The sequence below is a fragment of the Epinephelus fuscoguttatus genome, linkage group LG16 (genome assembly GCF_011397635.1).
Source record: "Epinephelus fuscoguttatus linkage group LG16, E.fuscoguttatus.final_Chr_v1".
Lineage (NCBI taxonomy): Eukaryota > Metazoa > Chordata > Actinopteri > Perciformes > Serranidae > Epinephelus > Epinephelus fuscoguttatus.
The window spans coordinates 2,351,627-2,379,331 of NC_064767.1; the positions used below are offsets into that span (position 1 = coordinate 2,351,627).

Here is a 27,705-nt window from a genome sequence, read left to right on the forward strand (position 1 = left end):
TGTTCACAGTAAATGAAATTTGACTGCGCGTGCCCAAACTTTTGCAGCCGCTGTACACACACATGCACAAACAGGACAAGCATTAAATGGAGAGATGTCAGGGTGAGGGGGCTGCCCATGGACAGGTGCCCTGAGCAGTTAGAGGTTTGGTGCCTTGCTCAAAGGCACCTTGGAGGCGCAGAGTAATATCCAGGTTGACCAGCTGCAACATTAAAATGATGCACCTATTTATACATCAATAATTATGATTCAATAATGGGCCACTCTGCTTGAGTGATTTACCTTTAAGTGGTGGTAATACTACTGTAGGCTACTTTTACTCAAGTAAAATTATATATGCAGACCTTGTACTTGTAACAGATTACTTCTACACTCTGGTACTGCTGCCACTGCTTCCATAAAACAACTGAGCACCTCTCCCACCGCTGATTACACCAGGTTTAACTGGGAAAAGTCGTTTTTATGTGAGGACTACAGTACCCGCCATGCCTCTCGCGGTGCGTGATGACGCCACCGAACATCAACAACTCACATGTGGCCTAGGGACGCCGTCGCGGTGCGGTGCTGCTAGCATCAACCGGGTAATGTGGAGCTGACGTCCCCCAACCGAAACACCACATTTTCAATAAAACACACGGCTGTCCGCGTTTTGTACACAGCTGCACCTGAGCCAACATGCCTCCGAAGAAACCCGCCCAGCCCGCGGGGAGTAAAAAAACTCAGGAGAAGAAAAAGGAAAAGATTATTGAGGTAAAAATAACACGAGTTAGCATGTCGGTGTTTTAGCGTTAGCCGGCCGTGCTAACCGAAGCTAGCGTATGTTGCTGACAAGTTGCACCGGCCTCCTGGCAGCTGACAGCGTCAACTAATTGTGCCGTAGTTGTTATGAATAATTCATTAACTATTTAACAAAAGTTAAATCACTATAATTAAATGTTTAAGTGAGTAGCTGTCAGTGTGTTAGCTAGCTGTCAGGAGGCTAGCTTCATTTTTGGCTGATGCTTGTGTCCTAACGAGGCGGTCAGGAGGCTAGCAGGGCCGCGCCGCCGCTCTGAGTGTCCACACTTGTCCCACTAAGCTTCATATATGTCCCTAAAGTCACCAGTTAAATTAGAAGTCTTTATATAACGTCTTTACTGTGTATTTTACAATTAGCTTAGCTGTTTTTGTACATGAAGAGTCATCAGAGCGGTGTGAGCGGCCTGTCCGGCCGCGCAGCTCAGATCAGTGACAGGATCAGATCTGAGCTAGAGCTGGACAAAGTTGGTCTTTAAACACATTATGTGTGTGTCGTCAGGTATGAGAGTGATGTTAACGCAGGTGTGGGTCTCTGAAAGCAGCTGTAACTATCAAACATTGTGTCGTGTAGCTGTCAGTGTGTCCACACCGGCTTGTCTGCGTTAGCCGCCTTTTGCTATTGAGACACACAGAGGCTTCAAATGTACTGCAACGTGTTCCTGAGGTTTGTCACTGCAGAGCTTTGAGGCTGATTATAGGTTTATTTAACTTGTATAACGTCACGTTTAATTGTTCCTGAATGTGACAAGAGTTGGTAAACTATCTGTGTAATTACACAACAAGTACTTTGTGTGCTGTCTGTGGTCTGATGCTTATAGTTAACGGTTTATTAAAGTGAGCAAAGTCAATTAACAAGTTGTGTTTCCAAAGGCTGGATAAAGCTGAATCCTCTGAGCCACTGAGCTACATTGTTATCCAACAACTATTGACAACTCATGTTGTCACACTGATGTGTTCTTCTGTGAATACAGTCCCTATAAACACACTAGTTACTGCTGTTTGATGAATGCAGACTATTGTGACCATTAACTACATCATTCAGAGAGGTTTGAGGGACTAACTAACACATTAACATAACAGAGTCATGTCTCGTTTCTCTGTTTTTAACTTAAGTCAAGTCTTATCACACTGTTCACAAGTTTGGATAATAACAGGGGCGGGAATCACCCGACGACCCACTATACAATATTATCACAATAGTCGACCAAGTCGGCAAGATTTCATTGGTCGCTTAGCTGAAGAAAAACAAAACATGAAACTCTATCAGAAGCTGCACCTTGTCAGAATAGTGTTGTCACGATACCAAAATCTTTGTTTTGGTACCCATACCAATATGAATTTTGATACTTCTTGGTACTTTTCCTAAGGAAAAGTCCTTTTGGCTACAAACCTTTAGAACAATAAATAGTAGGGGTGTAACGGTACCAAAAAATCGTGCTTCAAAAGTACCTCGGTACGGACGTCACGGTTTGGTTGCTCAAATGTTCCACCAAGTTGGTGTTGTCTCCTGTTGTCTCCCTTTGCGAGGCAGACTTTCTCTTGTCTTTTTTCACGTGCGCCAGCTGCAAATGTTGATACAGGTGTTGTCATACACACCACTTGTGCAATCTGTGCTCCAGTAGGAACAAGAAAGGCGTTTGTGTGCATAAATGAGTAAAATAAATTAACTAAATTAATGAATTGAATCAATTTCAAAGTACCAGTATTTTCCAAATGCAGTATAGTACCGTTTGGAATACTCTAGTACCGCGGTACTATTTTAGTACCGGTATACCGTGCAACACTATGTCAGAATAAATCCAAACCTATATGACTGGAGCATGTGTGACTTTACTTTGAAGGGACAGACACAGGAAGTGTCCTCGTCAGGTTAATTTCCAGGGCTGGTACCTGCGGTTATTCCACAGGCTAGTTAATAACATGTCGGGCAGGAAATCCAAAGTGTGGGATCATTTTGAGAAGGTGAAGGACGAACCCAAGGTGATATGTAAACTCATCTTCATTGGTCGACTACAAACATGACGTATCATGTGAAACATGGAAGTAGCTACATGCCCATTAGCCCACAGCGTCATTAACAGGCGGCTCGCTCAGTGTGTGACGTGCACTTGGAGATAAAATATAGGCCTATATTAATGAAGGTTCATTAGTACGGTTTGTATTTCTCTGTAATGTAGCACAGTGTTAACAATGTTACTGATACTATTCTTTCTCACACCTTCAACTCAAGTGCTGAGTATTGGAATAAATTATATTGTGATTTATTACCCTTTTGTCCCAACTACAAATTATTTCTTCAAAGGAAAACTTTGCCAGCATCTGTGTTCATCTGACTTAAATCATTTTATTTGTGGCATAATGTATCTAATATTAAGTAGTAATATTGGATAATATAAAGTAATATTAATCATTTAAATAGTAAAAATCAATACTTGACACTGTGTGATGAAACGATATTGCCTCACAAAAATATCACGATACTACGTCGTATCTATTTTTCCCCATCTCTGTTATACAACAATATTATTGCATATTTCCCTCGTGTGATGCAGCCAGGAATGATAATGACTACTTAACGACCGATTGGTTAATTTAATTAATCAAGTAAAGATCTGATTCTGAAATATACAGATGAGTAGCCTCCTGTTATATTCCAGCTGTCAGTACGATGGTGTATGTTGGAAGCATGTTTCCATTACAAGCGTTAACAAACAGGGTGCAGTACAGCTACTATATGACAAGGCAGCCATTATGGGGTGTGGAGTGAGAGCGTGGTGGCGACACTGGAAAGTAAAGCAGGCAAAGCATCATGATGCAGTTATAATTAATGTGTTTCATGTGGTTAGACCTCCACATCTGTATTTGTTTCAGAGGCTGTGTGATGCTGTCAGAGTATCCAGTATGTTGCTGTGAGAAACAAAAGGCATTAGGTGCAAGCAAAGTTGATGTATTTTTAGAAAAGAAATCAAGATGAACTGATGGTTATGTTACCAATGATCAGCTAAGGAAAGTGCTTACATATGTAGCCCCATCCTGCACATCCAGAATCACAGTGTGTATGTGAGCTGCTCTGTGATGCAGGTGAGTTCATCCTCATCTGTCGTGTTTGTGGATTTGAAGTGCAGGAACTTGCTCTCGTTAGTTGGAAGTGTTAAATTGATAAATTAGAAACTGATAACTGACTGTGTGTTTTTTCCAGGACAAGACATTTGGCTTGAAGAACAAGAAAGGGGCCAAGCAGCAGAAGTTCATCAAGAACGTCACTCAGCAAGTCAAACATGGACAGCAAAGTGCCAGACAGGTCAGGAGCTACGTTAGATGTCACCACCTGTCAGGAGTTGTTCATCACCTGGCTGTGTGGCGGTTAAACTGCTCTGTGTGCTCAGCTAATTTCACTGGATAAGATCGTCCTCATACACATCTACCATCTGTGTTTGTGTTTGAAGGTGGAGGCAGAAAAGACCAATAAGAAGGGTGATAAGAAGAAGGAGCTGGAAGAACTCAACGAGCTGTTTAAACCCGTAGTCGCTGCCCAGAAAGTCAGCAAAGGTACCGAACACACCGTCTGTGAATGTGACAGAAGATGAATGAATCATAACTCAGCTCATTTTTCATTGTAGCTGCTCATCATGTAAAAATGCCCAAATATTTGCTGGTTGTGTGTTTATAAGTTGACCATAATTAATCACGGCTGAATGAATCTTCTCTCTTTCTGCAGGCGTCGACCCAAAGTCCGTGCTGTGTGCGTTCTTTAAGCAGGGCCAGTGCACCAAAGGGGACAAGTGCAAGTTCAGCCATGACTTGTCGATGGAGAGGAAATGTGAGAAGAGGAGCCTCTACGTGGATGAAAGAGACGATGACCTGGAGAAAGGTTAGTTTGTAGTGAATGTATAATTATTAAAAGCTGGATGTCAAAACATTTTCTGCAGCTGAACTCAGACAAAACAGAGATTGTTGTCATCGGGCCCTGACAGGCTGCTCCCCTGCTGGATCACATCAGACCTGCTGAAAGACATCTTGGAGTCTGGTTGGACAGAAGTTTAAGTTTTGAGTCAGAAAGCTTGTGTAAACATGTTTACATCATCTTAGCAATATTTCAAAAGTACGATCCATTTTAACTTTTAAAGACGCAGACAGTTTTACACACCTTCATCTCTTCACGCCTGACTCAGGAATTTATTAATGGACTCCAGACTGTTGAGAACTCAGCTGCCAGGAGACCTTAATTTTAGCCTCTTTAGACCCCGATCACACAGCAAGCGTTTGAGCAGTTGGAGGCATCTTTTGTATTTTTTTTTTTAAAGATATTTTTTGGGCATTTTTAAGCCTTTAATTGATAGGACAGCAAGTGTGAAGGGGGGAGAGAGAGGGAATGACATGCAGCAAAGGGCCACAGGCTGGAGTCGAACCCAGGCCGCTGCGGCAACAGCCTTGTACATGGGGCGCCTGCTCTACCACTAAGCCACCGACGCCCCATCTTTTGTATTTAAAAAAAAAAAAAAGAGAATGAACGTTGTGCTTGCTGTTTTGCGTTGCTACACGTAGGCCTGTCATGATAACAAATTTTGCTGGGCGATTAACTGCGTCAGAAATGTTTGTGTAATATTGTGCTTTTAAGACCATTTTTATTGTTGTTGTAATTTTGCTGTTTTTAGACCATTTTTAAACTTATATTATGATAATAAAGACATTGATGCAAGTACACCCTTTTAAAGAGAAATAAACATTTATTTAACAAGAATATTTAGGAATGCAAAAAATAGTCAGTCTCTCACTCTCAGGTGTGCAGTTAAGATGGTCATAATCGCTCTTTTTGTTGAGACGGTTTTAGAACAAACCCGGCATTCCCTGTCTTTCTCTTATGCTCAACTCCTTTTTTTTCTTCTCCGCCTTGTCTCTCCCTCATGAAGATCGCACTGTGTGTGTGTGTGTGTGTGTGTGTGTGTGTGTGTGTGTGTGTAGCTCATAGCCCCGCCTCCCCCACAGAGACAAAGACACTCGATGACGAGAGGTTTCCCTCCGTTCATTGCGCTAATGAACCAACTCACCTGCTGCCAGACGATGCACGGCAGTGAACGCTCTTGTCGTCCAGTCTCTTTGGTGGAGAGAGACGAGGAAAACAAATATGAATATGGCAATTCATCGCGGCCGGAAAACTTACCGTCTCCCTTTAAATTTACCATGCAATTAACCGACTTATCGCATACCGCCACAGGCCAAGCTATGCGTCTCGTGCTTTTGTGGGAAAAGCACTCCACATCATCTCTTTTTCGTCATCTTTTTCCCCATTGTCCGGTTATTATCGGATGATTTTAGAGGCGGGGCTTCTGTGGTGGTCACTACAACACGTTTACAGTTGGTAAACAATGGAGGAGAAACTGGTGGTAGTGGCTGCTGGATACCCAGAGCTATACGGCTTTACAAAGCACAGTTAGCACCATCTGAATAGAAAACAGCAGATAAGTGCAGTACTGTAAACGTCCATGATGGAGGAGAAGCTCCTGGACCAACTGGTGGTACTCCCCATGATCCAGCCTCTTTTTTAGGGTCTCATGTACCCACACAGATCTCTGTTTATCTGCTGACAGCCTCTCACCCTCAACCAGAGCTACACACAGCACCCTCTGCCTCAACATGGCAGCAGCTACACACTGATTACTGCGGGGAAAGAAAAACAGTAGAGTGATTATATGGAAGGGTTAGGGTAGCGAACTGATGAGGTGATTGCACAAATTAAAAAGCGTAGCAAAGGTTTATTTACCAGTGGCATTCAATTTTATTTACTTTTTAAGAACAAAAAGGGGCAGTGCGTTGCGCCTCATGTTTTGCAACCTGGAAAACACTTTCTGTGTGATCGAGGCCTCACACCGGCTCCCAGTATGTCTTAGATATATTATAAGATTTACTGATGCCTTTAAAGGCTCTTCATGGTCTCTCTCCCAGCTGTATCTCTGACCTCTTAGTGCCGTACACACCAGGACGTACTTTGAGGTCCTCAGGCAGCAGAGGTCGCCTGTCTGTTCCTGACACTGAACAATAAAGGGGACAGAGCGTTTGCTGTCGGGGCCCCGAGGCTCTGAACAGTCAGGTCGACTGAGTCAGTGATCTCATTTAAGTCCCTTCTTAAAACAGACTTTTATCAGAGAGCCCTTCCTGGTCTTACTTGAGTGATAAGTTCATTTAAACTGTCTGTTATTTCCTCAGGTTTCATAAACCAAAGTGTTTTTATCAGTTCTTTTAAAAGTTGTTTTCATGTCATGTCTGTTTTAACTGTTGACATGTGAAGTACTCTGTAACTCTGTTTGAAAAGTGCTTTAGAAACACAGATTATGTGTCATGCTGGCCAATGTCATTATATTTACTTAGTTTGATACAGTCGTCTCCAAATGGCTAAAATAAGGTGAAATGAGGTTATTTGATTAAAAAATCACATATCACTTATATACTTATTTACTAAGAATCATACTGGCTTGTTGCTCTGTTTCTTCTTCAGCAAAACAAGGTGGAAATACTTTTTAAAACCAGACTTCCTATAAGCACCAAGAGTCTGAGTGCAAAAGTTGAACACTCTGCTGCCAAGACGATCTATCCCTCATTAAATCTCAGACACACCGAGTGCTCAGTGATAAATATCAGGAGCGGTGCTGATGAAGGTTCGGGTCTATTATTTGCATGATGCTTCATTACTTGTTGTGTTGTGTTCAGACACCATGGAGAACTGGGATGAGAAGAAGCTGGAGGAGGTGGTCAACAAAAAACACGGAGAGGCGGAGAAGAAGAAAGCCAAAACACAAATCGTAAGTTGGCTCTGATGATGAGTAATGATGAATGAATGAAGACAGGGTCACATATGAGGAGGTAGATGGTGATGCATGGAGGGAAATGGTCCATTTGCTTTTGCCATTTGAGGAAGAGAAGACTGAGGCAGAAATGACCTACAAGAGTCAGATGGACGAGGTTTGATCAGTAGTGAAGGTGTTGGATTCGATCAGTCATCACATAAATCTATGAGTCATGTTAGTCGTGATTTAAAGCCGAACTGTCCCTCTGGCATCAGCTAAGCCTCTTTTTGAGTCAGACACACAAACAATCGGAGCAGTTTAAAGAGCAAAGTTAATCTGTGATCTCATGGCTGCTTGTCCCCGAACACTTGACAGTCACTCAGACTTAAAATCCAGTCAGCTGAACACAGTAATAATACGATGCTGTCTGTGTACCTCGACCCCTCTGAGTAACATTATCCACTGCATTGTCTCGTCTGCAGGTGTGTAAGTACTTCCTGGAGGCCATAGAGAATAATAAGTACGGCTGGTTCTGGTCGTGTCCAGCGGGGGGCGACACCTGCATGTACCGGCACGCCCTGCCGCCCGGCTTTGTACTGAAAAAAGACAAGAAGAAGGAGGACAAAGAGGAGGAGATTTCGCTGGAGGAGCTGATAGAGAACGAGGTAAGGATGGACGGAGGGGTGTGAAGTCTGGACTCTGAGGTTTATGGTTATTAGAGTCAGAAAAAACAAACAAATCTGTTGAATAACAGCTCTGAATTGATACAGAAATGTATTCAACAAAATCAGCAGTAAACTAGAAACAGCTGCGTGTAGAATAATCATGTCAAGCATTTCATCGAGACTCGTCTCCAAAGTCAGAACTGTAGGTTACAGTGAGCTCAGTCAGTGCAGCACTCAGCAGTTAAGATAACATGTTCAGCTACAAAAAAAGAATTAACCACTTTGTTTTTTCTTGAACTGATGAGGTAAGAAGCCGAGGAGTGAGCCAACTCCTCCTCCTCTCTATTGATAGCTGCACATGTGCTGTACTAATTGGGCACTTGCAAGAAAATGGCGGTGAGTAAAGGCAAAGTTTATGAGCTGAGGCGCAAGTGAGCACTGTAATCGTCTGGGAAACACGAGTTTAAGCCCCGTCTCCACCAAACCCTTTCAGTCCAGCACCTTTGGAACCAGCAGTAAGCCTTCAGACATGGTACCTAGACCCTCGGTGTGTTCAGACAGTCCTCTTAAATGTGGGCGGGGTTGTTGTCACTCACTGCTCCGTCCAGCACTCGCTGTATTTCCTCATCAGCGGTGACACAGATGGAAGTCTGCACCTGGTTTATCGTCCACAGAACGAGGCTGCATGCCCACATTTTCACAACAGGCTGCAGTGAGAGTCTCTCTCCATGGGATATTTCAAAATAGCAGCTTTGTGCATTTAGTCCTTCTCAGGCAAGCTCAGGGGTTTAGTGTTGCTGTAGCCCACAGGAACAACGCTCTGCCGCATGATGACATCATCAGATGTGGTCGTTAGCTCACTGTTTTGACATTAGTACTTGTAATTATGTTAGTAAACATTTATTTCTATTGTACCTTTTAAAAACAATTACAAAGTGCTTCAAGTATTCACATTAAAAATATACAACAATAAAATACAGCAAACATTTTAAAAGTTATTAAATGCCTGTCGACACAGTTAAAAAGGAAACACAAGAACCCTCAGTGGTCGGTCAGATTTACAGAAGCAAATCTGAGACGGAAAAATTGGATATTAAGATATTTTGTCTGTAGAAAATGGTACCCAAAAGTTTAGGACCTCCAACCTGGCTGCCGCACGGTGATGTGACGTCTGTAAAAATCTCCATCTGACTGATATTTTCTCTCCACATCCTGACGTCTGTCTGTCTGCCTGCAGCGCTCAGCTCTGGGCCCCAACGTGACTCGGATCACTCTGGAGACTTTCCTGGCATGGAAGAGGAGGAAAAGGCAGGAGAAGGTTGGAACATGTTCAATCACATTTTTATCAACATCAGCTTTTTATGGAGCAAAACCAGAAATGTTTGATCGTAAAGCTGCTTACATTTCCCTCTGTGTGCTGCTGATTAACAGATTGACAAAGCGAAGGAGGAGATGGAGAAGAAGAAGGCCGACTTTAAGGCTGGAAAATCGCTAGTGGTAAGTCCGACTGGTGTGTGTGGTCGTTACGTTAACAGTGTGTGTGTCTGTTTCTAGAGGTCCGTGACTCTGAGTTTACAGTCTGTCTGGTTTTATCACAACACAGCAGACGTTTCCACGGTTACACAGGATTTAATTAAATCACATGTATCTGTAGGTGAGTGGGCGTGAGGTGTTCGAATTCCGCCCAGAGCTGGTCGACGACGACGATGCTGAAGCCTCCGACACACGATATGCCAGCGACGAGGATGGTGATGAGGAGGAGAAGGAGGTAATGTAGCAGCGTGCAGTCACAGATGATGTCCGCCTACAGTCAGTGGTTATTTAGTGAGGCTTTGTATGACTTCATATTGATTTGTGCTCTCTGGAAGCGAGGTGTCCCAGCACAATAAGATTTGTTTGGTGTCTGATATAGTTTGCATCGTTGGTCCAAAACACCTGCAGTCTAACGGTTATTTTGGTCATGCTGTGAGGTCGCTGTCGTCAGGAACTTCTCTGCAGCGCCTGGAAAACCTCTCAATATTTAAACATGAGGCCATTAGGTATTAAAATATTTTGAACACTGTGAAGAGGCAACAAGTGTTCCTGTCGTCGTGATGAAACGGTTCAATTTATGCAAAACTCAGAACAGAATTTCCCGTTCAGAGAAATGTCCACATGCTCAGTGAGTGCAGGAGAGAATCCATCCACACAGAGTGTTTCCTGTCTTTAGTTTAGTGACATTTAGAATCTGGGAGAATAGATAATGTATGTGTTTCTGCTTTAATGTCCGCTAAGTGAAAAGTTAAGAGCAGCAACAGCCGACTGCAGAAAGTGAAGTCAGAGAGAAACAAGGACTTCGGTCACACCTCACAGAGACGAGACAGCCACATTTTCAGTTCGCTGTTTTGCCTCAGTTACAGGTGATGCAGGTGGTGTGGTGCAGTCGTCAGACTTTAAAGCTCCGTTTGCACTAAAACGTTCAGTATCGTACCTTCAGGACCAAAACTGACCCTAATGGTGGTGCACACAGACCAGAGGGAGGCGCCTCTCCAGTGGCTTTTACAAAATATTATATGGAAGTGAAAAACACTTACTTTAATTTTAATGTTTTATTACTGTGGCCTGAAGTGATTCTTACATTTTCCAGCTGTAAAAATGTGTAACCTGATAACCGGTCCTGTCTCCTAAATTTTGGTGACCCTAATTAGCAGTGGACTCCCCCTCGCTAAGCTAGTTATTGATCCCAAATCCCAAAAAGAAAAAGTCTCAGAGGAAACCAGAGAACTACAGTAAGTAGTGAGCAGACAGATGTCTTTGCTTTCACCACCAACGCTGAAACGTTTAAGTACCAAAGAACCATAAATACCCGTTATTATTAAACTGTTCACAATGGAAACGGAAAACTGAAGAGCACTCGTCTGTATTAAACTGTCTGATTCCTGCTGCCTGTCTTTACACAGCGAATAATGAGCCTGTTAATCATCTGCACCTGCTGTACAGTCCTGCTGCTCAGTCAGACGCCGGCTGTAAATTAATGCCGAACACATTTAATGCAACAAGAAAACATTTCTCCTTCATTCCTTTAATTCATCTTAATTAAATGTAATCTGAAAAGTCATTTTTGCCCCTTAATTCATTTATTATTTTGCGCTCTGGTACAAAGACAAGCGTTTTTAAATCTACTTTAGTGGAAATCTGCTTTTGTCAAGAAGTTTTCAAACTGACTGTCAGAACACTGCACTTCTTCTGATCCAACTAAATACAAATAAATGACCTTATTTATGCAAAGTATTAACATATAGATACATTAATCAGCATCTGGCAGGACAATTAGCACTGAATGCTGCGTTTAAGGCAAAATGACTCGTCACTGTAAAGCACCAACACTTTCAGTGCTTAAATTAAGTAGATAATAAATGGTATGATCAGAACACGACCTCTCACACTCCTGTCTAAACCTTACTTATTTCAGACTAACTCTACAGAAGTCCAGGACATAGACCTATCCCGTTTTGTTCCACAAGAGGTCGACAACACAGGCATCACCGTAGCTTCCGTGGACCGTTTCACCTCAAGGAACAAGACTCAGCCGACGCCAAACGACAACGGTAAGAAGATGAGTGATTTGTGCCTTGTTGCCATGACAACACAGGTCGTCTTTTTGTGTAAATCATAAGGTGACCTTTAACACAGATAATAAAGATCGGTCTGTTTCTACAGAGGAGCAGATGAACGGAGCTTGCGGTGGCGCTGAGGCCAACGGGCTTTCGGGGGCGGAGGGAGGCGGGGAGGACGGAGGAGGGGATGATGAAGAGGAGGAGGAGGTGCCGGTGGATGAGAACCTGTTCACGGGAGAAGATCTGGAGGAGCTCGACGAGGAACTCAACACACTGGCGCTGGAAGACTGAGAGAGGGAGCGCGTGAGACACGAGGGAGCGCGTGATGGAAGTCAGGACGGACTAAGTGACAAAGGGATCGACGGATGGATGCATGGAGCTACACAACAAAGAGACCAGATGTTTGAATGATTTTAAATTTCAGAGACTCCAGTAATAAAGCCTGATTATATCATGACATCACTGCCTGTCTCTGCCGCCCTCTGTTTTCTGTACCGCCCCTCTCACATCCTGCCGCTGTCCATCCGGTGTCCAAGTTCCCGCCACAGGGCCAGCTCCACATGACCGCCGCTTGTCAGAGTTTAATTAAAAGAGAATTTGGCTGCACTTCTTGTTGCTGGCTTATGCTGAAACTGATAAATTAGGCTTCCTGATCAGTTGAATCTTAAATTTAGTGATTTGCAGAGTGAGACTTTGTCAGGGCTTAAAATGAAAGCACTCTTGAGATTATATTGTGGGATAAATCAAATAACATGTTGAATGTTTGAAGGTTGAGTTATACGACGTAGGAAATGAACAGGAGTGATTCTGTTATAAGAAACTGAATCTGTTCAGAGCTTCACCGCCTCTCATACTCAACAGCTCTAGTCTGAGGTCCAGCTGATTGTTTTCTCTCAACAAATACATTTCATGTAGCTGAAGTCAAAGCCCTGTTCAACTGTCAGCAGAAATTCGTGCAACTTTTTGAACGAGAAAATCCAGAACTTCTAAAATGTCAGCCCTGAAACCAAATGATCCACTCGCCAGCCCAGAATTGTAAATACTGTTCTCATGAGCTGCCTCCTGAAGAAATAAAAGATTACTGTTCATCCAGTGTGAGTCTCTTATTGGACGAAGCAGAGCCCCACATCTTACGGCTTCAGCGTTCACAACAACAGACTGCTGCTGTACAAACGTGCTGCATTTTTAAATTTAAGATTTCCCCACTCTGTCACGGCAAGACAACAGGGGCCCTCAGTGTGTTTGGGGCCCCTGTTAAATACACATAACATGTACTGGACTACTTCCTGGCCCCAGGTTGTCTGTCTGCCAGCTGCTTTGTGTTAGTTTGATCAAACAGTGTAAAAGTTTGAGCAACATAAATTTGACATACGGCCTCTTTAGAAGTCAGAACCAAGAGTCTTGCTCCAACACAAGTTTAACATGTTCACAAGAAGCGGCTAACACGCGATGAGCTGAGGCCTTTGGGGCCCCTGAAGGGTCTGTGGCCATGTGGCAGTTTGATACTTGGTAATCTGGTCTTGGTGCCAGTTATGTTAACAGTCAGGAAAAATTTGGGCACATTTCTAATTCTTAACATTTTAATTTGGGATACATGACATTGGGTTTTTTTGCTGAAATCCAACATGCTGAAATATAACAACTCATTTGTCTGATAAACAATATCAAACGATAAATCCACTTTCTCCCACCTAGTTTCAGTGATCATCAAGTCTCAACTGTTGTGGAATTAACGTCATATCATACATACATACGCTTATCATGACAGCCCACCAGCAGATGGAGACATGAAGTATAATACTGTTCAATGTATGTAGTATTCATTCATTGTGCACAGGAAGAAAAGGCGTGTTGGCTGATTCTGACAGTTCATTTTAAAGCTGATGTCAGCAGATATAATTGTGCATCCCTCATACAAATGCTTTCAGGGTGGATGATTGTGATGTTCCACTTAAAATAATGTAGCTGCTGGTGTGTGACGAGTGTAACTAAGGATTTATTATTATATCAGTGGTTCTCAACCTTCCTCTGGTCACAGACCCCTGAAGTGATGCACATCGATACATCACAGACCTCCATTTGTTAAGATTTTGGTTATTAGAAATACTACAGAATACTGTAGTTATTACCAACAGCTGAGGAGATGAAATCTGTGATCAGAATATTACCACATTGGGCTCACTCACCTAGATATAGACCTATCTATACATTCACGCACGCACAGACTATATGCGGCATGTCACAGAATCAGCCAACATGCTGATATACTGGTGCATCACAGGTATCAGCCAGTATTAGCTTTAAATTGAACTATATTACAGACACTGAAAAGTATTCTATATACTTCATGTCTCATCTGCTGGAGGGCCGTCACATTGAGAGAGTGCATGTATGATATGATGTTGATTCCATGACAGAAGAGACCTGATAAAATTAGGTTGGGAAAAATGTGGATTTATCAATATCAGCCAAGTATTTATTATTTATTGCCGTATTGGATATCCAATATTTTGCATCGCAAATATGACACTGCTCGAAAATATTACGGAAACACTTGAGCAGCTGTCTGTGGACGCCACATGTAAAACCATTCCCTTTTTGGGGCTTGTCTTGCTTTTGCCTCTCCATTGCACCTGTTGTCACTTTGATTTGCACCAAAGCAGCTGAAACTGATTCACAATCACTTGATTGATCTCTGAAGTTTAACTGACTTCCTGTTACACTGTGACCATTAAGTGTTCCTGTAGCTTTTGAGCAGTGTATATTCACACACATACGTACATACATTTTCATCCAGTCATTCAGGGCCGGGTTACGGAGGCAGCAGGCTGAGCAATATACTCCAGACGTCCCTCTCCCCAGCTCCTCCTGGAGGACCCTGAGGTGTTCTGTGGCCAGATGAGATCTATAATCCCTCCAGTGTGTTCTGGGTCTGCCCCGGGCCTCCTACCAGTGGGACGTGCCTGGAACACCTCTAATGGGAGGCGCCCAGAGTGCATCCTATATGTGTGTGTAATCTGACACAGACTCCTCACGATTATTTATTTCTTCCTCTTGCATACACACCCAACTTTCTCCCATTGATTTCCATATCTGGATACTTGTTTATTTCCAAACTATTCTGAAGAATCAGAGGGAAGAAATCCAACAAGAGATCAAAGTAAAACAGGAAATAACGTCAGAAAAACATATAAAGAATTATTAAAACATAAATATCATCAACAGTTATCAGTCCAGTTTTTCATCAGGCAGCTGCAGAAGAAGAAGAGACGAGGCGAGGCTGGAATGTTCAAATGAGTTTTATTTATAGTGAGACAAAGGAAATCAAGTTTACAGTTTTAAACGAGAATGGACAGAGCGCACGATAAAAGAAAAGGACCCAAACTGTCTAGATCCAGGTTACACATCCTGCTCTTCATCCTCCTGCACACACGTTAGAAAAGAAGAACACTCAGCTTCTAACAGCTCAGCTACAAACTACAGTCTAACTCATGAGACTTTCAACTCAACTCAGGTGTTTCTCTGGTTATCTGAGGACAGATGCTGCTGCTGACAGGAACCACAGCAGGGTCAAGGTTCAGATGATGAGCTAATAAAAAGCATAAAAGCAGGACGCTGACCAGACTACACACACGCTGCACGCTGTTGCTGCTCAGACTCTGTATGTGATTAAGACTCCAGTTTAGTAGTGGATGCTACTGTTGACTTGTTGAGTCACAGCAAGGTCACAGACCAGAGGTAAGGTCAGACAGGTGTCAAAGGTCGTGTCAGAGGTCAGGAGGAGGTCTCGATGTCGGTCGGTCGGTCAGGTCAGGTGTCATTGTGTCATGACAACAGTCGCCTAGGGAACAAGAAGCTGCAGTGTTATTCACAGGAAGAGAAACAAGTGTCATCAGAAACCAGTGGACAGCAGTGATTTCCTCACAAACAGTAACAACAGTTTCACAGGAATGTACAGGTGTGTGTGTGTGTGTGTGTGTGTGTGTGTGTGTGTGTGTGTGTGTGTGTGTGTGTATGTGGAGGACTGCAGGTGGATGAAGAAGCTCTAACACAAGCCCCTTTTACACTGTCTGCTCAAGGTGGGATTATCGCACCGTTATGCCGCCTCGCCGCTCTGTATAAAGGTACGGTTGCAGGATGTCTGAGCTCTGGGCCAGGAGTGGAGGTAGAAACAGCACTAGGGATAGACCGATATGGATTTTTTTAGGGCCGATGCCGATTTTTTTCCATCACCCTTAGCCGATGACCGATTACAGACTGCTGATTTTCTTGAGCCGATATTTGGGGCCGATACTGCTTTTGCCTCCTCAATTTACATCAAAAAAATGACACAATGATAACAAATATTACAGGTCTCAAGTTTAAAATAAGAAACATTTATTGAACAGTAAAAAAAATACTAAAACAAGATGGAAAGTTGAGGTAGAACAGGTAGAATAGTATTATTATTATTATTATTATTATTATACATTCAAATTAAAAAAAGAGTTCAGTGCTCTTAAATCTTCCAGTAATGTCTTTATAAAATAAACAAATATTTAAGCTGAAGCATAAATAAAACAACAACTACTGTACACAGTAGGATTCGCTGCATGTGCGCCGCAGGGTCTTTCGGCAACACAGAGCTGCCCGTGGATGCCTGTCTGTAAATCATGCCAGGGAAAAATAAATCCGCGAACCCACGCGCGTATCGGCCAATGCCGATACAAGTAAAAAAAACTGAAATATTGGCCCAATATATCGGCCAGCCGATGTATTGGTCTTTCCTTAAACAGCCCTGAAACAAGGTCTGTGTAAATGGGACCGCTGGCAGGACGGGATCATGGGCAGCACGGGTGTGACGTTTTGACGATGTATGTGTGTATGTGTGTGTGTGTGTGTGTGTGTGTGTGTGTGTGTGTGACCCACCGCGGTAGATTTAAAAAGCAGCTGTTAGCAGTTAGTAGCTAACTCAAAGAAGATAAGAAGCCGAAACTGATTTGGAAAATGAAGATGTCCGAGAGATCGTCATCATCTGAGCAGAGGATGAGATCAGCTGCTGTATGACAGCGACTGTAAATGATTGTTATTAGGGATGGGTCATGATTTTCGAATTTCGAATAGTCGTTTTATTTTTGAAAAATCAATTTTTTAATGCGACTATTACTATTCGCTGTCTACTACTACTCTGCAAGGAATGTCCGCAGTCATTTGGGCTTTCATAGTCGAGCGCACTTCCGCGTTTTAGTTTCCTGTAAAAATGTCCGTGAAAAATCCCCGCGATGTGAAAAATACATGCCGAGCAGTTACTGGGGTGCGGAGCTTTGCGCACACAGGCCTAGCGGACGTCCACTTTGAGTCCGCGCGGACCTCCGTGGAGTCCGTTCCGTGTACGTTCCGCCTGAGTATGTTCAGGCATTTAATGATGAATGGATCTCTGTGTTCGTTGTCGAGAAGTTGCCACGATTTTCGAAAAGTGTTTTTGCTTGTGCTGCCCATCCCTAATTGTTATTGACTTTTAAAAAAAGACTGTGTGTCTGCTTTTTGCCTTTATCAGACAGGGCTGTCTACACGCGAAAGGGGGACGACGTGCAGTAAAGGGCTGCAGGCTGGAATCGAACCGGCGGGTGTTGCAGCAAAGACATTGCCTCTGTATGGGGGACACTTGCTCTACCCGCTTAGCTAGCAGACGCCGTTATTGCCATGTTAATGTCACTGTTGTTGTTTAGAAAATGCTGCAGACACATTTTACCTGCCACACTAGAGGGTGACGCTGTTGTGTCACGTCACACCCGTGGAAGAGGAACAGTAAAGACGGAACTTCAGCCGCTCTACGGCGTGATCGGTGTGTAAAAGGGGCTTCAGAGTGATTTCTACATTTCATCTAATAAACCACACTTTGGCTGCTTCCTTTTTGTTAAGCACTTCTTTACAAGGTGGTCAGTTAGCACATCTGCCTGAAGCATGTGACAGTGCAACACACACCGGTGTGTGTGTGTGTGTGTGTGTGGGGGGGGGGGGTCACGGTCCAGTGCATGCAGCCGCAAGAGGAATACACTGAAAGTAAGTTAATGCACATGAGGTGTTTGAAAAAAGTTGGTCTCAGTTCCCAGTGGTGGTGAAATGTTACCTTCATCCTCAGCGTGTTGCGCTGATCAGTCTGTTTAAGATTTTAAAAACAGAAATCTATCCTTGTGCAGTTGGGTTCCCCCCCGCTGTACGGAACACCTATATGGGGGCATGAACTGAACCGTGACCTTCTTGTACCGTAACACCCCCACTACACACACTGCTGGTCCCTGCAGAGATTAACTCGTCACTTACCGGTCATTTCTGTCACATGGTCCTAGTAGGTACGAGGACGCTTATGGGATTCCTCTCTGGGAGGATCAGCCAGCATCACCTTCATCTTTACTCCGTTGACGACCCGACCGTGGAGCGCCGCCATGGCCTCATCAGCACACTGAGACAGAGAGAGACAGAAGCGAACATGTGACTTCTCCTTGTTCATCTGTAAAAGCCTTCAGTTCATTTCCTCAGTTTATCCTGCAGCAGTTCAGTCTCACCTGTTTGTCTGCGTACTTCATGTATCCAACCTTCCTCCCAGGAACCAAATGGACCTCGATAAGGGAACCAAAGCGACTGCAGAGAGACAGACAGGAACGTTTGGTCAGGCTGATTGTTTGGAGCAACATTACAGTGTTATTAGAAAGCATTTAGCTCGACGCTCTCATCCAGAGTCATTTGCAGTGAGCTTAGAGTCGTGAGCAATTAAACCTTTCACCTGCTGGCTAATGGACCATTATTCTCACCATACTCACACTGTTGCACATTGTATTGTTATAATGAAGTAAGATAATGAGTCAACCAATGAGACATTCACCAGAAAACGTCCTCCAGCACATCTGGGGGCAGCGGGGAAGGGCTGAAGACAACAAACAAGCGCTCCTTGGCCTTGCTGTCGGGTGGGGCCAGCTTCTTCATTGAGGGTAGGTTGACGTCTGTCTGAATCCGGGCCATTGGGGAGACAGAAGGGAAGCTCTGGAGGATAAACACACCCAGGATCACTGATTCAGTTTAATGTGTAAATAACTCTTTTTTGCAGATGAAGAATAAACTTTGCATATCAAGGCTTTTTTTAAATCCTACAGCACTGGTTCATTAAATGTGTCGTTTTGGAGACGTGAACGATGAAGACTGAAGGGGTTTCAGCTGATTACATTCTGTAATCCCTCCCACTGGACGCCACTAAATCTCCTTAAATCTTACACACTGCTCCTTAAATGTAACTCAAGGTAAGTAACAGAGTGATCTGATGTAAATCATTTAATGTACTTACAGGAGGTTTCATTGCTTGGCTGCTGGAGGGGCCGTTCCACGCTGCAGACATCATCTGGGTTGCTACAAACTGCATGGCCATGCGACCTACAGGACTACACACAGGAACAAGCACACAGGCTGTCTCTAGCTGATCTTCACTGGTTCATGCAAATTAAACTGATGTCATTTATTTTAATCCTCCGGCGTGGAGGCATAAAAATGTTCCCACTTAAAACAACACCAGTGTAAGTGTACGCTATGTTGAGAGTATTTTCACTGCTCTACCTTTACGTCACACACTGATTTCCAAAATGAAAAGGAAGCCATTACATCACTGTCTTTAAAGCCAGACTCCGTTAAGAAGAACAGTGATTCAGCATCACTAGAGGAGCTGCTGGTCTGTCGCTGGCTCGATCTGTTCTCTTGTTTGTGTTGTTGTTTGACTTTGGAGTTTTAAAGGTTGGTTCAGATTCACCAAAGTCACACAGTAACACAAACTAACTAACTGAGTGAAGCAGCAGTAACCAGCAGCTCTGTGTTCAGTGAGCTAACATGACTTTGTGGATGGTGACGAGAGCAGAGATGGGAACTGAGGCTGTTATAGGCCTTCTTGTTGAGTACAGGTAAAGCTGTGGAAATACTCTCAATACAGTGCACACTTAAATTGATACTGATTTTTTTTATGTGGATCATCTTTTAAGTGGCTAAAATTAATGTTGGTTCCTGACCCCCACCCAAAGCAGTACATTGTTTAGCTTCTCCAAACTGGGGTGTGCTGATCAACTTCATTTAACACACTGACTGTGGATCAGTTACCTCATACAACCCCACCTCAAAAAAAATCTGACTTATCCTTTTAACATTAGACAGTATGCAGACAAAGAACACTCTAACACTATTTGTGTCTCCAAGATGATCTTTATGGTCATTTCAAATCTTTTCTGCACACTTGCAGATAACAACTGAACCCGTGGCACTAAAACCAATCTAAAGTGTACAGAGTGTGAAATGTTCCACTGTTAACACACTGGTCAACGTGGGGACTTTCCTGTACATCTAAACTGTGCCGACAACTTTTATTTCATCAGACGACATTCTTACTTGTTTACTACATAAAGACGGTTTGCTCCTGGAAGACAACTGTCCGGTCACTGTGGCCCACAGGGGGATAACAGTCACATTCAGCCATTAATATTTGACAACTAATATAATGTGTGACCAAGACAACATGCGGGGAAGGTTACTGCTGATCATCAGTGGCATTTTAATCCCAATTTTCTTAATTACTATATTAACTTTAAAGGGCATTTCAGCTCCATGTCTCCATTAACTTCTGACTTGTCTGCAAACACACAGTAAGTGTTTGCTGTGGTGTGTGTGTGTGTGTGTGTGTGTGTGTACCTGCTGCGGTCCTCTCCATCATCAACAAAATTTACGACCAGTCTGTTTCCAGGTGGATATTCGAAGCCGTTCAGCTTTTCCTTGGCGTAAACCGCTGATCCCAGGTTACTGTATCGAATCAGAGCGTGACCTGAGGCCGAAGGGACCAGAGTTAAGTTTAGAGTCATCGACATGAACTGTTGGAGACACATTAACATGTACAGACTACGAGGATGATAACCAATTAAATTTTTTTCTTCTGAGTTGGGCGTATATCAAAATCAAGACAATGTCTTCAGGAAATCAGGAAATGTATTTACAGTTGTGACATGATGGAGATAGATCAAAGAACACTCAGTTGATCGTGGTCAACCAGTGGAATAAATGACAACTGATTCTTGAATCGTAGATGAAGTCAATTCCAGTTTTTCAAATATGTGGATTTCCTTCTTTTATTCATTTTATAGAAAACTCAAATACAATTTGGTTTTTGTCTGTTGGTCATATTCATGTGACAGTCACAAATCTAGTAACTGAGACACATGTATAGAATGTTTGATCAAAAAAATCCACGTTCAATATTATGGTGTCCAGATTTCATGTTTCATCACTCACCTTTGCTCATTCCGTATGCGTCTCTCTGCAGCTCGCAGTATTCCATACCAGGAATGATGTCGAACAGAGCAAACACCTGCTCCTGGGTGAGTGCGGCCCTTGTTGAAATCATCAGGCACCTCGTCATGTCACTGGAGCGGTAGTCCATGACCGGGTAGTTGCCAGGGTCAGCTGCAGAGGTCAGAGGGACACCAGGGTCAATAACAGGACAGAGACGACTGCAGTGAGGGATTCCCACAAGTATTAACATCAGAGACCTTCAGGAAGAGACAGGGGCCGTACACATGCTGCGTCTTTAACCACCTGATCTACTTCAAGTGCTGTTTTGTAAGTGTGTATCAGGCCAAAAATATGAGGGACAGATGTGACGCTCTGACAGCTCTGCACTAACACGATCAGCTTCTTCTTCACATTTACTGATATTTACAGATGAAGGAAAGATGTCTGCCGGCTGGTTGCTCCTCATCACATGACACGCAGTGCGTGCTGCTGCGTTCCAAAACTGGGACTCTGTTAATCTCAGGACACAGCCATTAAATTCTGCCTGCTCTGGTGCTTGAGCGCGGCTGCACATCTACACTGAAAACAATGAATCTGAGGGCACAAAAACGCAGCATGTGTACGGCCCTTCATTTAGCAGTCATTAGTTAATCCATTACATTCACAGTGGCACATGAGGCCACAACAGGCCCCCTAAATAACTAACTTGAGCCTGAACTCATCAGGTGCTTCAATTTGTATTTTGTCTTTTATTTTGCATGTCTTATGACTAAAGCCCTGTTTCCAACAAACACTTTCGGCACAGTACCTTCAGAACCAAAATTAAAGCCAGATATAACAGAGGAGAAAGCCTGAGTTAGGACATACCCATAGGGAAGGCATACTGGTTCATGGAGTCACCTCCACTGCTTGAGTAATCACCTCTGGGTGGTCCCACAGGGTACTCTTCTGGTGCTGTATTTTTGGTGCGAGGTTCAGCCAGGATGGCTCTGTAAGCTAAAAAAAACATCATAATCATCATCATCACTCCCACAGCTCTGAGAGACACAAACATCCACAGTGCAAACTGTGTGAACACTAAGAAGTGAGTATGACTGGAAACACACACTACATATTAACTCATTCATTCATTTATAAGCACACAGAAATGTTAAAATTTAAGTCATAGTAATTTTCCAACACTAATAATGAACCTGTAAAACAATCTGACACCATCTTACTTTTGTCACAGTTCTCAATAGCGACAGCTGCCTGGGAGGGTTTGTAGTATCTCACATAGCCCAGTCCTTTACTCTCCCCTGTGGTCTTATTCTTGATGATCACACAATACTCAATGTCACCATACTCCTTAAAGAGAGAGGAGAGAGAGAGAGAGAGAGAGAGAGAGGAACAGGTTTGTTTTCATCCTGCTGAACTGGTTATACATACACATGATTTATAAATAAGGTGGCAAGAGGTGATGATTAAAGCCAATATTTTAGGGTGTAAACACATTTCAGAGAGCCATAAATCTAAATTTAGACTGTTTTAAATGAAATACAAAGACATGAAGTCCATCAGTTTTAGTGAAAGCTCCAGTGTGTAGGATTTAGGGAGATATATGTTGGCAGAAATGGAATAAAATATAATAAATATGTTTTCTTTAGTGTCTAATCACCTGAAAATAAGAATGTTTGTTGCCTTAGAATGAGCTCTTTATATCTACACGGGGAGCAGGTCCCTGTCTGCTGGGGCCAGTATGTTGCACAGTAGCCCAAAATAGACAAACCAGACACTGGCTCCAGATAGGGCCTTTTGCTTCGGCCCCTGATACAGGGCCTCAGAAAAACACTGTTTTATTCAGCGTTTTTAATCATTTTAATCACCTGGTCTGTTTGCGTCGGAGAAGAAGAGACCTCTCTGGATAAACCAGCTCCTGATATAATCCTGCTGAACACTGAGGGAAGTTTCAGCTGGTTGTAGTCTGCAGTCTTCTCTGATAGGTTCCACTAAATAGCCCTAAATCCTACACACTGGACCTTTGAGCTCAGTAATACGAATCCAATTTGCAAATCACCATCTTGTCTCTCTGATGTTAAAGACCTTGTATGACAGTTTATGTTACATGTAGGTGAAGAGGTGGGAGTTACTTTGAATGTGTTTTTGAGGTCCTCCTCTGAGAAGCTTTTGGGGATCATGACGAAGATCCTGGTCAGCTCCTCATCCTCAACGTCTCTGTGTCTTGTTGAAGACCGTGACTGGGCGATGAACACCTACACAACCAACGAGAGAGGGACAGGAAATACAAGACATTTACAAGGTTACAACAGCAGCCAGTATCAAGGAAGTGAATAAAAACCGGTCCATGCTACTCAAAGATTTATACGATGGCGTCCTTCCTTAGTGTATTTATAATGACTGTTTCTTTAGTAGGAAGTAGTTTGCCAGGAAACTTGAGTCTTTGGATTGTCTCTGAATAACTGAGATGAGCCAGGCCTGCGCAGATTCAATCACTGGCAATCACCACACAATGCCTGTCCGTTAGACTTGTGTCTGACTCGGGGACGGAAATTAACTTGTGGCTGGTGGATTCCAAAATCTAACAGCAACTCAAGATTACCATAGTTTTTTGGCTGGTAAAGGAAGCAAATCTAGCATTCACCAGCATTTTACCAGCACCTGACTGGTGGTTGGTGCTACTTTCTAACCCTAGTCAGTCTTCATCCCGACTCACTCTTACATCACGCAAAGGTGGACAACAATACTCTGACAAGATCGAGGCGGTCACAGGGTTAGAGCCAAAGGCTGCAGTTGCTCTGCACCATCTGCAAGAACCAGAGCACGATGGGAAACGTCTGGCACTCGCCAGATCTCACAGCTGATTGGTTTAGATGTTGACTCAACAATGAGACCTTTTAGATAAACTTTTCTTTTTTGTTGGACTAAGATGTTATTCGTCTGATTTTGAAGGTTTATGCTGTTAACAGAAAACGTGTTACTGATGGTGACATTTGGTTGTCAGAGACTAAATACATCCATTGTAAACTATACATAGTCTATTATCTATTAAAACTAGACTGTTTTCATTCTTGGGGGATTTAGCAACACAAACACTGGTGGTCAGTGAGATGTGAGGGTTCTTACAATAACATCTGTACAGGTGTGAAGCCCTGAAGTCCTGTTATTTTGTTAAATGTTATCAGTTGTCTTGTGCACGGTCACAAATATAAAGTGGTTGTGGACCTCAGGAGGAAGAGCTGCTGCGATACAGTGGATAATGGGGATCCTAATTAACTCTTACCCTCCTCTGTGTTCTGTAAGCCTGATGTTTACACTGTATTACTGTAACTGAGGGCACAGGTCTGCTCTGCAGCAGCAGATTGATATGATGCTGGTGTTCAGGAGATCTCATGTAAAATGGCGGTTGGACCATGGACATAAATAACAGATGGCCTGTGAAGCATTTAAGAGGTCACTCTGTCATGAATTTAACAATTGGAAGCTGCGAACAAACTATATTTACATATATATATGTATATATATATTTAATACGTTGGCATCAGCTCTAACAGGATGTGAGTGTTTCTGTGACTTCCTGTACGGACTGAGTTTTGGCAACAATTAAATCGTAGGCAACTGGACATTTGATTTTGTCTAGAAGACGTTTCGCCTCTTATCCAAGCGGCTTCAGAGGCGAAATGTCTTCTAGACAAAATCAAATGTCCAGTTGCCTACGATTTAATTGCTGCCAAAATGGAACTGACCTGGATAAATGAGAATATCCACAGACTGTACGGACTGAGGGCTGCTGCAAACTGACCTCACCTCACCACAGCTGTTTGTCACCGCCTCCTGCTGCATAAACAATCCGCATCTCATCTGTATTGAGGCGGTGGCAGGAGCACCAAAGACGAACATTCAACTGGAAACCTCTCAATATAATAAATTATTCACTGGTCACCACTGGGAGTGAGTGAGAAAAAGTGGATGTTGTGAACAAACGCCAACGGTCGTTTTTAATGTTAGCATGCTAACAAGCTAAGCTAACGTTCTAACCAGTTGGCTCTAATCCACATCTAAACGTTAGTGGGGTGGTGCCAGAGGCGCCACAGACGTAGCGCAGACTGAAACCCTCTACAAACAATAAATACGTCATTGAACAATAATATGAGTGAGTGAGGAAAAAGTTGATTTTGTAATTAACTCAGATTTCGCTCTCCGCGCTAACAAACGCTAACGGCCGTTTTCGACGTTAGCATGCTAACAAGCTAAGCTAACGTTCCACACAGTTCGCTCTAACTGAAACTAACTGAGATTAACGGACAGTTGTACTGACTCTGTCAGTTAGTCCGGCTGCTCGGTGCTCTGACCGTTGACCGTTAACCGTTAACGCTACCTTGATGGGTTTGGTCCCCTCCGCCAGCACTTTGCCGTGCATCTCCTCCATGGCCAGGCAGGCCTGAGACGACTTGGAGAACTTGACATAGCAGATTCCTTTGGACTCCTTGGTCTGCTTGTCTTTGACCACCCAGACCCCCTGGATGTCCCCGAACACGGAGAAGCTCTCCCGCAGCTCCTCCTCGGTGATGGACCGGCTGGTGACCACGAACAGGCGGCTGTTGGGAGGGTCGTCGAGGTTCTCGGTTTGTTTAGCAGGGTACTCCTCCATCTTTGCTTCCGTCGAGAGTGCCGCACAGCCGTTGGTGCTCTCGGAACTTCCTGTTTCTTCCGGAAGCAGTCAAACTCCAGAGATTTTTTTTTTTTTTTTTGAACACAGACTAGAACAAAAAACAGAGAAACTTAACTTACATCTTCTCGTAAGGAATATACATTTTTGTACAATGAAAAGTTGTGAAATTGAAAAAGAGTCACAAAGAAAAAATACAAATAAAAACAAAACTGGGGTTTTTATAAGGTGCAAGTACAAACAGTAACACGTCATTTTATAGATCACCAGGCATACAACCTAGAGAGGAGCAAAGTCTTAGGCATAAATCAAATAAGCAAGAAACGACATATATCTCCACAGATCTTTCTGGCTATTTTGCTGGAGTACAATTTTTTAAGAGATAGGAAAAATAATTTGAAATCATTTATAAACCAGTCAAAGGAGGGTTTGCTATTTCTCCATTTACTACAATTAATATGATATTTACCCATTACAATGATCATATTTATCATATCAGAGATATTAGATTTCAAATTATCTATGTAAAGGAATATATGAGAAATATCAAAATCTGGAATGACACTTATTTTAAGTAATAACCAGTTTCTTATTTCTAACTCCAGAGATGCAGCTGTTCAATAAAATGGAGGATTAAAATTTATTTTTGTGACGGCCTTGATATTATCAAACTTCGTGTACCATAAAGTCCATAAAGATTGAAATAAATGATCTGTACCTGATGAACAATGGAAAATATTCCCTGGGAGACAAAACAAAAACACATCTTACACAGTTTGATAAAAAAAATCAATTAATAAACCAAGAACTGTATCTATAACTTTACCTACACCCTCCACAAGGAAAGAAACACATTTCAAAACCATATATATGTATAACTATATATGATACGTTCTCATTTTGTGAAAATGATAATGAAACCACAGATCATACATTTTTCTCATATAGTGTAATAAACACATTTTGGCTTGACAATCCGACATGGATAAACAAAATATCTCATCTTTGTCAGTTCCTATCTCTAGAGATAATATCACTTTGTATGATCCTAAAAAACAAAAATGATGAACTCTGTTGAAATGTAATTATATGTCTGGCAAAATGTTTCATACCTAAGAGCATCCTGAAATCATCCCCCAATTTATTTTGTTTTTTAATGAATCTAAACACATAAAATCTTGAAACTGATAAGAGGAATAAAAGCAGATAAATTTATATTTCCACTTGTATGTTAGTTATCATTATTATTATTACTAGTAGTAGCCTATATTACCTTTTCCTCCTTGTGTTGTTTAATATTACTATTCCATTCAAAATATCCAGTTAAAAACACTTTCTTTGTAATCAGTGTTCAGTTTTGTATAGTAAGATATGTACATTTGTTTCCTATACTACTGTTCGCGTTGGCAATTTCTTTGTACATATCTGAACTTAATGAATGTGAATGCTGCCATACTTACATATTTTCATCAAAAATCATTCAATTTATTTAAATTAAAATCATTGCGAAATATTGTAAAATTGTAAAGGCCCTGCATCTGTATGAAAATCCGTGTACTTTCATTTTGTATTTTGGTTTTTATTTCATTTTTGTTTTCATCCTTCATTATTTTTTATTTATGCCTTTCAGTTTAGCTCAGTTATAAAAATATTGTAACCTGTAACATTAAATGAAATGAAATTAAATTGAATTAAACTGAATGAAATTAAGTTTCTCCACTCTCATCTCGGCACAGTCTAGTTGTGTGAATTCCCACCGTTGTGAAGCTGTCAGCAGAGCTGTGATCGTTTACTGCCACCTACTGTTCGGGAGGTGTAAAGACACTCCTCAGCTCTCTGTTACAAAAGGATGCTGCAGTGAGATTTTGTAACTCCTGATATAATAAAAAAATATATATTTCACC

At 42.5% G+C, this 27,705-nt stretch overlaps 2 protein-coding genes across 2 annotated transcripts; one reads left to right on the top strand and one right to left on the bottom strand.

Annotated features, from left to right (window-relative positions):
- The first annotated feature begins 548 nt into the window (after positions 1 to 548).
- Positions 549 to 12,929, top strand: zc3h15 (zinc finger CCCH-type containing 15). Its single transcript, XM_049600313.1, has 11 exons — positions 549 to 750; positions 3,998 to 4,099; positions 4,245 to 4,347; positions 4,517 to 4,669; positions 7,504 to 7,595; positions 8,063 to 8,245; positions 9,483 to 9,563; positions 9,677 to 9,742; positions 9,900 to 10,013; positions 11,697 to 11,832; positions 11,945 to 12,929. Exons 1-11 carry the CDS (start codon positions 676 to 678, stop codon positions 12,130 to 12,132), a joined length of 1,293 nt encoding a protein of 430 aa, XP_049456270.1. The 5' UTR covers positions 549 to 675; the 3' UTR covers positions 12,133 to 12,929.
- A 2,193-nt stretch (positions 12,930 to 15,122) lies between these two features.
- On the bottom strand, positions 15,123 to 25,837 carry rbm45 (RNA binding motif protein 45). Its single transcript, XM_049600312.1, has 11 exons — positions 25,511 to 25,837; positions 23,265 to 23,387; positions 22,356 to 22,482; positions 22,003 to 22,131; positions 21,136 to 21,306; positions 20,542 to 20,671; positions 19,160 to 19,253; positions 18,704 to 18,861; positions 18,387 to 18,462; positions 18,145 to 18,283; positions 15,123 to 15,682 (listed from the first exon to the last, which is right to left on the bottom strand). Exons 1-10 carry the CDS (start codon positions 25,781 to 25,783, stop codon positions 18,167 to 18,169), a joined length of 1,398 nt encoding a protein of 465 aa, XP_049456269.1. The 5' UTR covers positions 25,784 to 25,837; the 3' UTR covers positions 15,123 to 15,682; positions 18,145 to 18,166.
- Positions 25,838 to 27,705: the final 1,868 nt, after the last annotated feature.

Excerpts from the sequence above, each read along its gene's own strand:
- zc3h15 (XM_049600313.1), top strand. The coding sequence starts at position 676 with ATGCCTCCGAAGAAACCCGCCCAGCCCGCGGGGAGTAAAAAAACTCAG. Across the intron at positions 751-3,997 it reads AAAAGGAAAAGATTATTGAG|GACAAGACATTTGGCTTGAA; the intron begins GTAAAAATAACA and ends TGTTTTTTCCAG. Across the intron at positions 9,564-9,676 it reads GGAGGAAAAGGCAGGAGAAG|ATTGACAAAGCGAAGGAGGA; the intron begins GTTGGAACATGT and ends GCTGATTAACAG.
- rbm45 (XM_049600312.1), bottom strand. The coding sequence starts at position 25,783 with ATGGAGGAGTACCCTGCTAAACAAACCGAGAACCTCGACGACCCTCCC. Across the intron at positions 19,254-20,541 it reads GATGGAGAGGACCGCAGCAG|TCCTGTAGGTCGCATGGCCA; the intron begins GTACACACACAC and ends TCCTGTGTGTAG. Across the intron at positions 18,463-18,703 it reads GTGCTGGAGGACGTTTTCTG|TCGCTTTGGTTCCCTTATCG; the intron begins GTGAATGTCTCA and ends GTCTCTCTGCAG.